This window comes from Acomys russatus, chromosome 12 (assembly GCF_903995435.1).
Source record: "Acomys russatus chromosome 12, mAcoRus1.1, whole genome shotgun sequence".
Taxonomy (NCBI): Eukaryota; Metazoa; Chordata; class Mammalia; order Rodentia; family Muridae; genus Acomys; species Acomys russatus.
This window is the reverse complement of record NC_067148.1, coordinates 34,147,406-34,163,657: the sequence shown is the minus strand read 5'-3', so window position 1 is coordinate 34,163,657 and position 16,252 is coordinate 34,147,406. Positions and strand designations below refer to the sequence as shown.

General features: G+C 44.1%; 1 protein-coding gene across 1 annotated transcript in view; it reads right to left on the bottom strand.

The window, feature by feature from the left end:
* Lancl1 (LanC like glutathione S-transferase 1) overlaps positions 1–16,252 on the bottom strand; it is a 34,701-nt gene that overhangs the window by 1,289 nt on the left and 17,160 nt on the right. Inside the window, exons 3-8 of the mRNA XM_051154157.1 lie at positions 15,812–16,019; positions 7,105–7,240; positions 6,338–6,484; positions 3,174–3,356; positions 990–1,166; positions 539–611 (exon numbers count right to left, since the gene is read on the bottom strand). Coding sequence (XP_051010114.1) covers positions 539–611; positions 990–1,166; positions 3,174–3,356; positions 6,338–6,484; positions 7,105–7,240; positions 15,812–16,019 — 924 coding nt within the window. The remainder of the gene's footprint in view (positions 1–538; positions 612–989; positions 1,167–3,173; positions 3,357–6,337; positions 6,485–7,104; positions 7,241–15,811; positions 16,020–16,252) is intronic.

Genomic DNA, 16,252 nt, shown 5'->3' with positions numbered 1-16,252 from the left:
GCACAGCACTGTGGCCACTCACCTCCCTGAGGCTCTGTGTCTGTGGCTCATCACAGCTACTAACATTACAGTCTGTGGGGGTATGCTTGCTAATTTTCTCTCTCCTCTCTCTCTCTCTCTCCTTTCCTCTCCTCTCCTCCCCCCTTGCTCTTTTAACACAGGGTTTCATGTAGTCCAGGCTGGCCTTAAACTAGCTAAATGGCTGAGGATGACCTTGACTTGCTGATCCTCCTGCCTCTTCTGTCTCCATCCCTTCAATGCTGGGATTATAGCTGAGACTGTGGGTGTGTGCGACATGCCCAGCTTATACAGTGTGAAGGATGGAACTCAGGACTTCGTGTACACTGAGCAAGCACTCTAACAACTAGGCTACATCCCCAGCCTTGCTAACTGATGTGACACATCAGGAAATAAGGCAAGTGTTTAAAAATGGACTATAGAAACCAGTTTGTAGCTACAAGCAGACTTCAAACGCATCATCACCAGGCAGAGTAGCAGCTGATGGTAACAGAAGACATGCCATGTGTGGAAAAACTACCTTCAAAGAGAGAGAAGGGTGTGTCCGGTGTCCTGCATCCGTGCTCGCCATAGTCTAAACACCACTCAGCAAACTGAAAAAGAGACCAAGTTCAGTTGCTGTAGTTGTTTCTTCGGAAATCCTGGGAACTCATGAAATCTGTTACTTTGAAAAATTCCCAAACGACTGAGTCAGAGATAAGGAGCTAATGTTGAGAACCGGGTGGTCTGAAGGCAGGTACAGGGCTGGGGAGGAGTTTAATAAGCGGAGCAAGCCAAAGATCAAAATGACCCTCCCTCTTTCAGCCTTTATTCCCACAGATGTCCAAGCAGAATCTACCCTTTAAAGGAACATTGACCTAACTGAATAGTCCCTGAAGGTTTCCCTTAGAGAACATGTTTGTTAACTCTAAGCTCATGGGCCCAGCCCGCCTCCCAAGGAGCTGCTTCCCCACACACAGCCCAGCTCCTACCTTACAGGCCCTGTACAGGAACTTGACATCTTGTGTGAGGTTGTAGAGCGCCAGGAAGGCATAGGCATTCCCTGCAGCACCATGGCACAGCCCGTAGCCCTTCTTCAGAAGCCCGTACTGCCAGACCACATCGGCACACCGGTAGGCGTCACGCAGGTACTGCTCCTCTCTGAACACCTAGAGTCAAAGGACATATGTGAGTTCCATCATGAGGGGCGTAAGGGAAAATTCTCCAGACAGCTCCTCCTGCCTGAGAAGGCAGGGTGCGGAAGGAAAGGAGACACAACGCAAATAAGGAATGCAGCAACAGAGTGTGTGGTACTGCCAGGGACACAAGCCTAGGCACACCTGGGAAGGGGACTCTCAGCTGAGCAATGTCTCCATCAGACTAGCCTGTGGCCATGTCTGTGGGGTGTTTCCTTGATTGCTGATTGCTGTGGGTGGGCCCAGTCCACTGTGGGCAGTGCCATCCCCAGGCAGGTAGTCCTGGGCAGTGTAAGAAAGCAGGCTGAGCCGGGCAGGGGACGGGCCCTAGTAAACAGCATTCAGTCCGCTTCAGTCTCTTGCCTTGGCTTCCCTTTGTGTTGGACTAACATATATGCCACACCAACCAGGCTGCTTTACTCAGGGTTTTATCACAGCAACAGGGAAGCAAACTAATGGAACTAACTGGGCTTGGGGCTGGAGAGACGCTCTTCCAGAGGACCTGGGTTCAATTCCCAGCATCTTTGTGGCAGCTCACACCTGCCTATAACTCTAAGATCTGACACCCTCACACAGACATTCATACAAACAAAACACCAATGCACACAAGATAAACAAATTATTAAAAGATTGGGCCTGATCTCGTGTGGATGTATGTGCATGTGACTAAACAGCAGTGCCTAGCTGGCCACCTAGTCCCTCACCAAAGAGCACATACCAGCTGCTCGAGTAACTCTGACACCCTTCCCCAATGAGAGTGTCTGTACATACTGGGGAATGGTCTATGAGCTATTATATTTTTGTGTGTATGTGTTCTTCTGTGTGGATGTGTGTGGGTACCTATGAGGCCAAAGGTCCAAGTCAGGTGTTTCTGCTAGTTGCTCTCCACCTTATTTTTCATGATAGGGTCTGTCACTCACCCTGCAGCTCAAGGACTGGGAAATACTAGCTGGCCAGTGAGCTCTCAGGATCTTCCTACCTCCAACTCTGCAGCACCGGGATTACATTTTTAGGCCTATAATTCAGTGGTATTAATTATAGTCATGAAGCCTGACACCCAACATCATTTCCATTTTTATCATTACACATTAAGTGTTAGGCCGTCATTCCCTGTTCTCTACCCTCTTGACCCCTTCTACTTTCTGTGTCTATAATTTGTGTACCCCAGACATGTACTATTGGACATCACCCCATTTAAGTGTAATTTCCTCTTCTGTACTGCATTTCTGGGTGTCTACTTGTTTTGGTTAGCATGTTTTCAAAATATACATTAGAAAGTATACATTAGTATTATAGTAGACATTAGAATTCCATTCCCTTTTATGACCAGATCCTATTCCACCACAGGCACATACCATATCTTGGACCTTCATCTGTTGGTACAGAACAGATGCTTAGATAGTTCTCATGTTTTGACTTAGAGCAGAGCTGTCATGAGTAGTCATGTGAACACATCTCTTTGAATTGTTTTGTATTCATTTATTCATTCTATCTATCTATCTATCTATCTATCTATCTATCTATCTATCTACCTACCTACCTATCAGCATAAGCCCGCCTATCTATCTATCTATCTATCTATCTATCTATCTATCTATCATCGGCATAAACCTAGAGTAGAATTGCTACATCATATGTGAAATGCTTGTTTTTTTTTTTTTTTAAAGGACCAGCAATCTGTTTGCACGGCAGCTGCACCGTTTCACATTCCTGAAGCAACGTGTAAGGATTCTGCTTTCAGTTATGCTTCTAGGGTATTTCTCTTGGCTCTGCCACTTCTGTTATCAGCCTGGCTACTGCGTCAGTGTTATGGAATAGCATCCACTATGGTGGGATGGATGCTATCCCATTTAGCACAACGAATGACCTCAGACCCAACAGTTGGCTCACAATCCGTTAATGATTATGAGAACAGTGTTACCTAACCTTGTTTGCTATGTTTTTTAAAAACTTTCTGTTAAACATGAAAAGACGAGGTACCTTGTAGGCCTGGATGAGCATGTAGATGACCCCGGGGGCACCGTGGCACCAGTGGACAAGCAGATCTCTGGTGTCATCCAAACATGTAGGGAAATTGCCAGAAGGAAACTTCAGCTGGCAGACAAAGTCTACACTGGGCTTCACCAAACTATGTAACTTTCCTTGGCTCACCTGAAGGCTGGGCTTCAAAGGAGAAACAGAGCTATTAGTTCTGCTGAAGAAAAAGACATTCTTAGAACTCAAAATGAGCTTAAAACTTGAAACAAGAAAATCACGCCTAACAGGAAATGTGAAGGCATTAAAAGGCTTCATATCTCTTCCAATTTTTTCATTAGCTAGATATTCTTGTTTTAACCTGTTATGATTTTTACTTTATTTTTTATTAATTCATTTTTAAAATTTTTATTTCATTAATTTATTCAGATTATATCTCCATTGTTATCCCATCACTTGTATCCTCCTGTTCCTCCCTCCCTCCGGCTTTCACCCTATTCCTCCCCTAGGTCTATGCCTGAGGGGGACCTCCTCCGCCACTGTATGGTCACAGGCTATCAAGTCTCATCTTGGTAGCCTGCTTATTCTTTCTCTGAGTGCCACCAGGTCTCCCCACCAAGGGGAAGTGGTCAAATATGGGGCACCAGAGTTCATGTCAGAGTCAGTCCCCACTCTCTACATAACTGTGAAGAATGTCCTGTCCATTGGGTAGATCAGAGTGGGAGTTCGATGTTCACTGCTTGTATTGTCCTTGGTTAGTGCAATAGTTTGAGCAGACTCCCCCGGGTCCCCGATCCACCCATCATGATGTTCTTCTTGTAGGTTTCCAGGACTCTCTGGATCCTACTATTTCACTATTCTCCTATATTTCTTTTATCTAGAGTCCCAATAGGATGTCCTCACAACTATCCCAATCTCCTGGTAAGTGAAGACTTTCATGGGACATGTCTTTTGGGCTGGTGTCCAATTGTAAGTGAGTATATATCATGTAAGTCTTTCTGCTTCTGGGTTAACTCATTCAGTATGATCATTTCTAGTTCCATGCTTTATTATTTTTAAGTAATAGGAAAAAAACATATAATTGAGCCATTAACTAACTCGTAAGGCCTTCTGTATGTGTTATTTCCACTGTTTGTTGTTATGGACGTATTCAGAAGGACTTTTCCTAAGTCAGTGATTGCAAACACGGGTGAAATAGGTGTTTGTCAGGTGCAGAGACACTGACCACTGAGCTCAGCTCCTGCTTTCAGAGTGAGAGGTGGTGGGTGCTGTCTGCAACTGGGAGACCCAAGAACTGCAGTGTGGGTAAACTCCAAACTGGAAACAACTTGTACCCTGACTATTATGATCCTAGGATATAGGTTTATATGGCATGGTATGACGCAGGGCATGTGAATGTCGTTTGAGGTGTAATTTTGTCATTTTCTTTTTGATTCTGGTTTTAATTCACTGCATTGCTCACTCTTTAAAAGACACAAAGGATGGAGCATGCGAGTGAAGGGTGCACAGTCGGGATGGTACAGGAACGATGTGATGCATTGTGTTCTCGGGATTCTGTGTTCTTCAAGACATGTAAAAATAGAACTTTACACAAAGAATACTTATTCAGTAGAAAGTATTAAAACAGAGAGAAATACTTTCCAGGAATTGCCTAAAAATAATACTGTTCAATTTTATGTTGATATGTAGGCACATTCCAAATGGATTTTCAGTACTAAAAACTCTATCATTTTGAATAGATAACAGGCTGGAAATCGAAAAACCAATACTGTGGTTTTCAGATTTCTTATTAGAGTTAACAAAAAGAGTGTAGGCAGATAGCTCTTGACTATCAGATTTAATGACAGGTCAATAAGGCTGCTCATTCAGTAATGTACGGCTTTAACTCACACTGAAAGTCAGGAGTCACAAACTTTCCTTTCATGAAATATTTGAAAGAATTTATATGTAGATCTGGAACTAAGAGTCATCAAGGAAACATTCCAGAACAAGAAATTTAAATCTTGGTTGTCAAAAGTGCTAATTAAACAACTTTAATCCAAAAGTAGAATGAATGAATGAATGAATGGATGGATGATCACTGTTCCAACAAAACAAACAAGCAAATGCAGGGTGACCTCTGACCACAGTTCCCAAACTGTGGCTCTATTCAAAAGCAGCCATGGGTTGAGGGCAAGAAGAACACTGGTTGTTTGTTTTCTTCCAGCCAGATGGTGACATATACTGGACACATGAGGGCAGCACCTTCCTTTACATGACACTGTGCTTTGTAAGGGAGACATGTACCTCTGCTGCCACAAAGGATCCATTTTCTTTTGACATGAAGTCTTATTTGCAAGTGCCAACTGTTCCCTTAAAATGGCCCCCTGAGCTCTCTCTCTGACCTTTCCCAAGCCCAGTTAATTGCAGTGAGTTGTTTGTCTTCAGTCTTTCTAACTTCAGTTGAAGCCTCCCAGTATTGTCAGAGCTTAAGAACTATGGGGCGCAGCAGAGTGTGGTGGCGCACACCTTTAATCCCAACATTCGGGAGGCAGAGGCAGGAGGACCACCGTGAGTTCAAGGCCAGCCTGGTCTACAAAAGCGAGTCCAGGACAGCCAGGACTGTTACACAGAGAAACCTTGTCTCTAAAAACCTTAAAAAAAAAAAAAAAAAAAAAAAACTATGGGGCACAGCACATTCTGCTATTTTTCAAGCAAGTCACATGACATCCACTGGGCAGTCTTCTTGGTGTTACTCTCTTAGTGAGCCTCAGGCAGTGTGTGCTCACTGGTTTTGTTATTATTATTATTGATTTTGTTTTTACTCCTGAAGTTTTGTTTCAGTAGGTTTTCTTTATAATAGGGTGGTTATTTATAACAGGGAATGATACTTGTAACTCAAGGTGTTTTCTGAGAGCAAAGAGCACTTCAGACAGACTTAGAGGTCAAGATCCTGCTCCAGTGGTGCTCAGTGAGTGCACGTTCACCTGAGATCCAAGCACCACCCCCAGGATGCTGTTTTTATGCTTTCACACTTGAAGGTGCACCCTGGTTACTGCCCTCTGTTGAGGTCAGGTGACTGCAAGGAGTGTGACACAGTGACTTACAGAAGGAGACAGTATCAGGATCTGCTCCCCACCCAAGACCTACACGTGTGGGTCCTCTTGTAGCCTCACCTGAAACATCCTTACCTGCATCAGGTAGTAGTAAATTCCCGCCAGGCCATGAGCAGCCCCCACGTAATATTCCTGGTACCACTCGTACATCAGTGGAGATTTCGCTGTGAAGTTTCTCTTTCTAGATAGGGTTTCACCAGAGTTTAAGATTGTTTCACAAATCTACAGGGAGAAAGCCAAGCAAAACAACAGGATGGTTTGACAAAACATGTTCCTGGTGGATCAAGGGACTTTTTGTTAAGAAGTACTGAATTACTGGTAGGGAATCAGATACCACCTTCCACCAGGAAGGACACAGTTCCCTTCAGAGAAGGGGGAATGTTATTCTCCCTAGAATAACAGAGTTGCAGGGAGGACCCTCAGCTATTTTTATTAACACTTTTAAGAATCTACATGTCTTTCTTTTTATTTATTTATTTTTATTTTAGTAATTAATTAATTAATCAATTTATTTATTTATTTATTTATTTATTACATGTCTTTCAAAGAGAATCAAAAGTTCCTCCAGGCACTGAAGGAGAGACTTGTATCTGAGAGATGGCCTCCATGTTGCCCAGAAAGGACCTCTGAACTATCAAACGGAGCAGGATGGCCTTCTGACTCTCACTGCTCATGACAGAGCTTCGCACGGACCAACTGTGAAGCTGTTGGCTCTCTGATTGTGGCTCACCTATAGAGGCTGAACACATGATCTTTCTACATGGGATGTGCTACGTGGAGAGACAGAGTATGGGAGTAGATGCCTAAACCACTCCCAAACCCCACAACACTGTATTTACTACCTGCTGAATATGGCTCTGAGGGATCTTCTCCTCTCCAAAGTTCTTATTGACAAAAAGCAGAGCGAAGATGTAGCCTATGCGGCCGTAGAGCATTTCATTAGGTGCGTGGGGATCAATCTTATTCAGGTGCATGAGCCTAGGAATAGAAACACGCTTCTATGATCATCTGGCAGGGATCAGACACTGACATATAAAGTCTTTCATTAAGCTTGCCTACCTAAAACCACAGTTTTAAAGACTAGCCCATACTGAGTTCACAACGGGACTGGCCAGACACAAGGAGAATGCACAAGGCTACTGAACTCCCCCTGGCTTCTCACATATGCAGACTGTAAGACCTGGGTTAAGCAGCGGGGATGGGAGGAGCTGGCAACTGCTGCCATTACAGCATCAGCCTGGACTAATCGACACTCAGAGCTATTGGCTTTGATCAAGTGCATGTTGCATCCCTCTCATCTACAATGCACCCTGACCGGCCACGAGGTAACTCATGCAAACAGCATAAAGCCCTCTAGCTTTTATATTTAGAGACATCCTTGGCTACAGAGAGAGAGAGAGAGAGAGAGAGAGAGAGAGAGAGAGAGAGAGAGAGAGAGAGAGAGAGAGAGAGAGAGAAAGAGAGAGAGAGAGAAGAGAAAGTGTATGTGTGTATTTATAGATATATGTACATACAAATAAATTTATGTCTAAATATGAATTTAACCCTGCAATATCCTTCATAGCTCTTCCCTATCAAGTACACACAAGACTAGTCCCATTCTTTGTAAGTTGCAAAACAGTATCCTGTCACACTACACATTATAATCTATCAGGGTCTTGCTGATGAATGCAGTGGCGCCATCTCAAAGTTTTTATGGGTTCTGTTTCCAATTAAGCAGCAGCGAGCAGACTCCACCTTTCCCTCTCCCATTAAACACAGCTCTAACAGCCCAGACAGAATACACCAGCTGGCTATGTGAGGACTTTGAAAAGGAAATAGCAGCAGATAGGTGGGGCAGACTCTGAGAAATAGTAGACTGTAGGGTTTTTTCCCTTCCAATATTCCCCTGGCCTGAGCTCAGTATGGCGCAAAACATGGGAGTGGGTACCAGGGGGATGAAAATGACTCCTGAAGGAGTTCTGTCTCAGGGATGAAGAGGGAAGGGGAGTCCTGAGTAAAGGACTAGAGGGTGAAGCCCTGCTTCCCTCGCTGTGGCTTACTCCTGGGGAACAGGCATCTCAAGCCTCAAGCAGAAGCCACTGTAACGGGAACCCACAGGACCTGAAACTGTGAGGGAGAGAACGCTCCTCAGAGACTAGCGGCACTGTGGTTCCATGGGAGGGGGACACCCTGCTCACCTAACTTCTGTGTCACTCGGCCCAGAAGCAAGCGCGTGATGAAACAAATACCACTGGGCAACCAGGCCCCAGGCAGCGGAAGTAGGGGAAGAAGACCCCAGGAGAGGTATGCTTAAAGAAAACCCACAGAGAGGTAGCCTCAACTCTGAGAATGAGTTCGTGTGAGGTTTTTGTTTTGTTTTCTTCTGTTGAGCAGTGAATCTCCCTGTTGTTTTAGAATTTTTAATCACATCAGGTTTTGAAAACACACCTCAATTTTCTCTAAATTGTTTATGAACTTCAATGTAATCCCATTTAAGTTATCAAACATTTTAATTTTGGTCAGGACTTGACAAAATATTAGTATAAAAGGCCCAGGGACTTTCTGGAAAATCAAATGTTATTTGGTATTTTACAATATGCCAGGCATAACATTTCATCTCTGTTCTTCTATAAGAATGAATCTTGATGTTAAAATTCTCTGATTTGTTGTCAGAACAGAAACTCCCCTTTGGACCGGCAGCAGAGTGTGCAGACATTTCTAATTGATTTCACACTCAGCTGGTTGAACAGCATTTACAGGGTTACAACTCACATGGGGTAAACAGTTGTATTGGAATCAGTAGCCAAAGGGACTCAACACTTGTTATCAAAACCCACACCAAGAACTTGCTAACAGAAGCAGTGAGGAGTGTGAGGAAGGTGGGATGAGCTGAGAGGGCTGCAGGTGTGGGCACAGCCTTCCTCAGTCTTTATCACTTACTCTAGGGGGTGGTATGGCTTTCTCTGGGCTACAAGAGCAGTTTCGGAAACTATCATATGTGTACTTCTTCCTAGTAAGTGTTTGCCCATGTGGTAGACCTAGGCCATGGGCCATGCTTTTATCAGGGTGCAGCTAAAATGTTATGGATACAGCCATATGGATACATACAGATACACAGGATATAGCCACAATCCCTAGAGGCCAGCGATATTTACCGAGATCAAGAACACAAGAATCCCAGTCACATAAAACTGTATCAGCTGCTCCAGCAGGCCAGACGCACATCTACACATACAGTAGAGAGGCTATAGTTAGACAGATGAGCATCTGTGAGAAGGAAAAGACTTCTTTCCCATCCCCTTCCCTGCCGCTTCTGTCACCTACGGGGAGGGAAAGGCACACTTGGTGTCTGAAATGAAAAGGACCTGCTCCTGTAGCCACACTGAGATGATTTTGTGACTAAGACAGCTGACAAATATACAACAAATGCTGAGGAAAAGTATAAAGAACGTCTGTTTTTAAAAATTAAACAAAATTTTAAATTAGATTTATTGATTTTATTTTATATGTATGTTTCTTTTGAATTATGCACGTGCACCCTACTTGTGCCTGGTACCTGCAGTGGTCAGAAGAAGAATGGGATCCCCTGGAACTGGAGTTAGGGAGATTGTGAGCCACCACGTGGATGCTGGGAATTGAACCCTGGTCCTGTGCAAGAACAACCTGTGCTCTGCTTTTAGTACGGCACCTTCTCTCCATTTCTGGAATAAAGGATATCTTATGCATGTTTGCTCCTTGGTACAAAAAAAAGGGGGGGGGGCGCTTAAAAAAGAACAGCATGGTGCAAGTAATTAAAGCACTTCGAATTAGCAAAATATATAAATGCTAGCTCGTATTTTCTCTTTATTCCCTTTCACAATTATAGGAAATAAACTCACAGTGAAGTGGTATCCCAGGGCTAGGGTCACCACAGCCAGATGTTTCTGTTTTCTTATAATACTGTTTAAGCTTTGCTCAATGCCAACAGGGCTGTGTGAGTCACAGATCAGGGGTTATGTCACTTTTCACTTCTCATCCCACTCTGCCATCTCACTGTTGCAGGGCTAGGGAAGAGCCCAGTGTTGTGGGCAATATGGTCAAGTGCTCACCCTCCCAGGTACATCCTCCCCCTCCACTTTTTCTTGTGTTTCTTAAGGAAAACATATAAATATATAATTATAGTCAAGGTCAGTCCCGGTGGCAACAAACTAAAAAAAAATGACATAGCACTTTTTGGGTTCTGAATCAGGTTAATACTATAAATACTGGCACTGATGTAGCCGTATGGCGCGCCACACAGTTTTACTGTAAGCTATTTCCAGGGATCTGTTTTACATGCCTGGTGATTCGACAATTTTGGTTCAGTAAGTTTTCAGTATATACCTATGCAGGTCTTTGAGTAGCACAAATAACTGGCACATTAACTCTAAATCAGTTTTTGATTCTATAAAGGATGCTATGCAGACTTTTCTGCCTTGTTTTTCTCCTATGACCCATGCGAGTGACTAGGCAACTCAAGGCTCTTCAGGGAATAAGAGGCTTCATAGGAGCTGAGCAAGCAGGCACACTCTATCCCTTAGCCCCGAGAGGAGCGGCAGGATCAGTGCCTGCTCATCCCAGGCTATACAAGTCTCCTTCTTTAAAATAAGTTCACAGTAACAGTAGACTTTACACAGGGGAGTCCTCAGAGCTCGGAGGTACTTCTGAGAGGGCAGATCTGGGAGGGCAATCTACATGCCCCAGGCAGAGGAGCTTGGTCAGATCCTCATTTTCAGAAGAACATAAAAACATTTGCTAAGAAAACCATATTTCTTCCCCTCATGACAGAACTTGTATCTGAGTAACACTGGGGTCAAGAAAACAGACCTGTAGGCTACACACAGACTGAGCTGCCACAGGGGCCAGAGCACGCACCTCAAGGTCAGATCAGAACACCGGACCAGGTTTAAATACAAATGTATCAATTCTACAGACTTTGGAAAGGAAAACGAACTTGATTTACTTCTGCAAAGTGACCAAAGGAACTATTCAAAAAGGAAGACTTCACTGTCACTTCTGCCCTAGGAAGAATATTTTGAACGATTACTGCATTCAGTCCAGTGAAGATCCTACCAAAACAGAATTGAACCACTGATTACAAAAATGCCAGTGTTCTCACCTGCACTGCCACTAGGTGGCGATATACTATTAACATTATAAAACCAAATTCATTTCTGCCCTAGGGTTGGTCATAACAGCATATAGGAACACAGTTTAAATTCTTACAGACACAAAAGATTTCAGTCTTATAATGAAAGTGGTATATTTCTTTTCTGGATCAGAATTCAGATTATCAGTGCTTACTAGTTGGTTCTGATACTAAGGGTAGGGCTTGAAGCCATGCGCGGCTCATGCTACATTCTTGAGATAAAGTAATGAGGATATTTTATGTCTTTTTGGAAACTCCCAAACCCACCAGTGTAGTTCTGTGGCTCCGTTTTTCTGTGTGGATAGACTGACATTAATAGCAACAAGGTTTTAGAAGAGACCACCAAGTCAGTGACTGCTGCCACTGGAGGAAGAATAAAGACCCTGAAAGACAAGACCGCTCTGCGAGGCACCTGCTGGCACTTCCCAGGGTGTTAATGGAGCTTTCTGTCTTGGATTATGTCAAAAGACTTAAAATGGTTTTTTAAAATTCCTTTTCTGATTTATCACACTTCCACACACATCTCATTCTCTGTTCAAAAAGCCATAGCTCCTCGAGCTACAGGTATTATTTACAGACAGCAGAGAAAGCCAGTGAGAGATCCTGTCACTCAACCAGGCCCTTTGCAATAGTACAACATGGCCATTGTAGTCACTGACTCTCCCACCCCCTCCCACGCCCTCCACCCCTGCGGGAAGTTAGAGGCCTCCAATCTCCATTAGTGCAAGGCCCTGACACCCTCAGAGGGGCCATCTGCTCTGGAAGCTAAAGACCCCCAGAGGCAAGGTTAGGAACTAAAATCTAAAGGAAACTCATCTCTATAGGTTCTAATTTCTTCATATAAACATTATATATATATATTATAACGTAACATATATATTATTATTAAAGGCATGTTTATTCTTTCATACTCAAAATTCTGATTCTGAGTGAGTGCCTACTACCCAAGAACATGCTAGAAAGGTAAACGGGATGGTGTGGCCAGTGGGCACAACAAAGCCACTGCTGAAGAAAATGAGTGTGTGATGCTCCCAGGCCCCCAGAAGATGTGACACCAGGAAGATGGTTCATTAAAAAGCAAACTAAGCAAGCACGCTGATTCAACACCTGGTGATATAAAACAATTCTGCATTTCTAGAAACTGAACTAAAGGAATTTCTGTCACCACAAGGGAGGAGATGTAGGTGAAGCGAGCACTGCAATTCCCAGCAGTGCTCAAGAAATAAAGAAGCTAGGCAGTCAAAGCCGTGGCCACAAACAGCACATTTCCCTTTCACAGCCACATGCGCATACATATGGGAGTATAGAAGTAACCATACAGACAGAGAAACACACACACACACACACACACACTCAGAGACAGACACACATACACAGACACACCCACAGACAGAAACACACAGACACACAGACACACACACAGAAACATATACACACACAGATACACACACAGACACACACAGACACAGACACACACACACACACACCCCTTTTGTTTTGAGACAATCTTACTCTGTAGACCAGGCTGGCCTTGAACTTGTAGAAATCTGGAAACCACAATGCCTGATCTCACATTCTGTGTTTTAATTGTACATGACAAGCGTTATGGCCATAAATAAAATGTTCTTGAAGTGTCATAATTTTTTAAAAATACATGAATCACAAAAGATATTTATAAGCAATGCATCAAATAAACAAAAAACAGGTCTTAGCTTACTCATCTGAGTATTTTAGTTTTTTAACAATGCACATGTTATCATTCCCCTGAAAGTGTTTCAGGTCCTTAGGATGTGAGAAAAGGCTGACTGCACGTGACAAGCAAACCAACCCCTGTGACCTAGCTCCACACATGAGCTCCTGGAGACTATGTGCAGACTGGGAGTGGTGTGCATTTAATTCTGCATAGCCAGTATTGAGCACACACCCCATCAATCTCAACACCGTGTTTCCACCGAATACCATTACAATTCTTAACAAAGAAGATTACCACTTGGCCACTGTGTTTCAGGGAAGGTGACTGTGTGTGTGACATACGGAAACCACTATAATGTACCTGACGGTAATCCAGAGTGACACTGAAGAAAACCATCTGAGGGCTCTCAAGTACTCACTGGTATTACACTGGTGGTGCAACACCTAACACATGAGGAAGGCAGTGTCCGTGCTTCAGACTTCAGTTGTCCTACATCAGTCAACCGCTGTGGGAGGAGCTCAGTCTACTCAGACCCGTAGAGAACTTATTGCTTTGTGTCATCTACCACTCTGGTCACGCTTGGTGACAGTTTTTAGAATTTGTATTTTAATCTTATTTTTTGTGAAACCCATGAGTTTAATGAAAATTACCTTTCTTCTGGCTAGGCAGGAGCATGGGCCTGATTGTCCCAAATGCATGGGCATCTTATCAGTTGCTGTCCCCTGCCCTCAGCAGCCGCTGACTGCTGAGGAGATGCTCAGGGCTGGCATGGCCTGTGAGTCTCTCCCCTCTCCACTAAGGGATGCTGCTGGTAAGGCCAATGTTGTATGGGTCTCCTGAGAGGTCAAGAGAGCAATGGCCTTTCCTCACGCTTTCACATTCTCTCCAGCTATCTTAGCCGCCCTGAGAATGGAGGGGCGATGTGATGTCCTAAGGTTAAGTCCTCAACAAGAGCTTATTTCATTGCTTACATCAGTTATGAGTCTCCACAGTGACCGCCATCCAGTGCAAAAGAAGCTTCTCTGACAAAAACTGACAATAGCACCCAACTGTGGGCATCAGCATAAATATTTACAAGGTAATCTGACAGGCGCATCCTGTCCTGTTGGCAAAAACAACAGCAGTAGCTTCCCCCACACAGCACTCAACCTCCTCAGCCGCGGGCTTTTGACCAGGCTTACAGCATCAGACGTGAACTACCTCCTGGTGAGTGGGCCCCAAATCAGCCAGAAAACAGTTGGTTTCCCCTGTTGCACTACTGGTCCTGCACATCTTGCTCTGTGGGTCAGTAGTACCACCTGCAGGGTTCACAGCTGTGTATGACTGTAATGGCGTCCCCCAGAAGTCTGCACAGCCTCTCCCAGCAGTATGAGGGCTGGAAAGCATGGAGAAAGCTTGTGTGGTTTTATGGTAAACAATTCTTTGCCATAGGGTTTTTGCTCCCCCCCCCCCTATACACATTAGATAATGTAGCTTTTCATTTGAAGTTAGACTATAAATTTGTGGCTTCTGACAGATGTAAAGTTATTTTTAAAAATATCAGTGCAGAAAATGACATTATATTGGTCCATATAATGTTACAGGTAGAGCAAAAGATGCTTTTGCTTCCCTTCTGCAGTTATAATTTCCAGTAGGAAAAAAATACTTGTTATAATGAGAAAGTACCTTATATGGGACAAAATTTGGGGAGAATGGAGAACTTCCGTGTGTGTCCATACCTATACAAGTTATAGATACATTAAGCAATGCAGGTATGAATAATTCTATCTTTGTAGAATAATCATAAATCAATAGTTCAAAGAGCCTGTTGATGAACTACACACACAGACCAGAGTTACTGTTAGGCATCCATGAGATTGGTTCTGGCACCCTCCAAAGATACTAAAATATAGTGGCATTTGCATCTGTCATATGAAATGGGGATTGGTATGCAACCCGTGAACACCTTCACTTACGCTTTGAAGCATCTCTGTTATGCCTGAAGAACTCTGTAAACAGTCCCATTGTTTAGGGAATAACAGCATAAACTTCTCGTCCAACACATTCGGCTGAGTCTATGGATGTAAACTCATGGATTTGGAAGGACAACGTGCATCATGAAGGAATTCCTCAACAAAGCAACTTGATACTTATGCATTTCTAGCAGCAATTATAGGAAAGAAGAGCGAGAATATAAAAGGCACAGATGACTCTGGGATGACCACAGTGCTGGAAGTGCAACTCTCCCTGCTGCCATAGGTTCCCCCTGAGCAAATGAAAAAGTCCTCCAGGGAGTTGCATGCCAGCCCAACTTCTTATGAGTTCAAGAGTGCGCAATAACGTCTTCAAAGCACGACTACAGGTGTGTCCCCAGCCCAGCTAGAAAGGTATTAGTCTGGAATTAGTTTTTGGTCTCTGGCTTACGAGAAGAGACCCACTTCCTTTTCAAATGCTGACTCGGGACAGTAGCATGAATTAGTCATCCCATGATCAAGGCTTTGATCTGAGGGAACTGATGTTAACCTGCACCATGCCAGTGCCCTTCTACCTTATATTAAGAATTACAAGGCTACTCCTTAGCCATAAGAGGAGTGTGAGAATGGACTAAACACAGGAGGAAGATTTGCCTGCTGAGAGCAAAGCAAACTCAGTAGAATGTTCTTTTGTGAACATGTGCAGAACCCTAACGATGTGGAGGTTAACAGTCCTCACAAACAAACATGATTACCGTGTGATGCAATCCTCCGCCTGCTTCTCACTGTTCATCTTGTGGTAGAGCACAGCGGCCACAGCCAGGGGGCCCGCGTCGCCGCACAGGAAGGTGATGGACCGTCGGCTCAAGCAGTTGAGGCTTTGCTTTACGTAGCTGTGTGCCATCTGCAGGTAGGCAGGGTCGCCAAACACATCGTGGAGGTGCAAGTAGAGCAGAGCGATGCCTGCAATGCAAGCACACACACAGAGATGAGGGCAGGCAGCTTGTGGTGTTCTGCTGTGTCAGCCACTCGTCTGGGTTGGGTTTTAGACGCTATGTGAAGTCATCTGCGATTTCAGGTGACTGTCCCTCTAGCCTCAGCTCTAGTCACTGCGAGGCAGCTCTAAGGATAAGGCAGAAGGAGTCACTTATTTGTCTTAGCAGTCCTCACTGTTCAACTTCTGTTACGTAATAAAG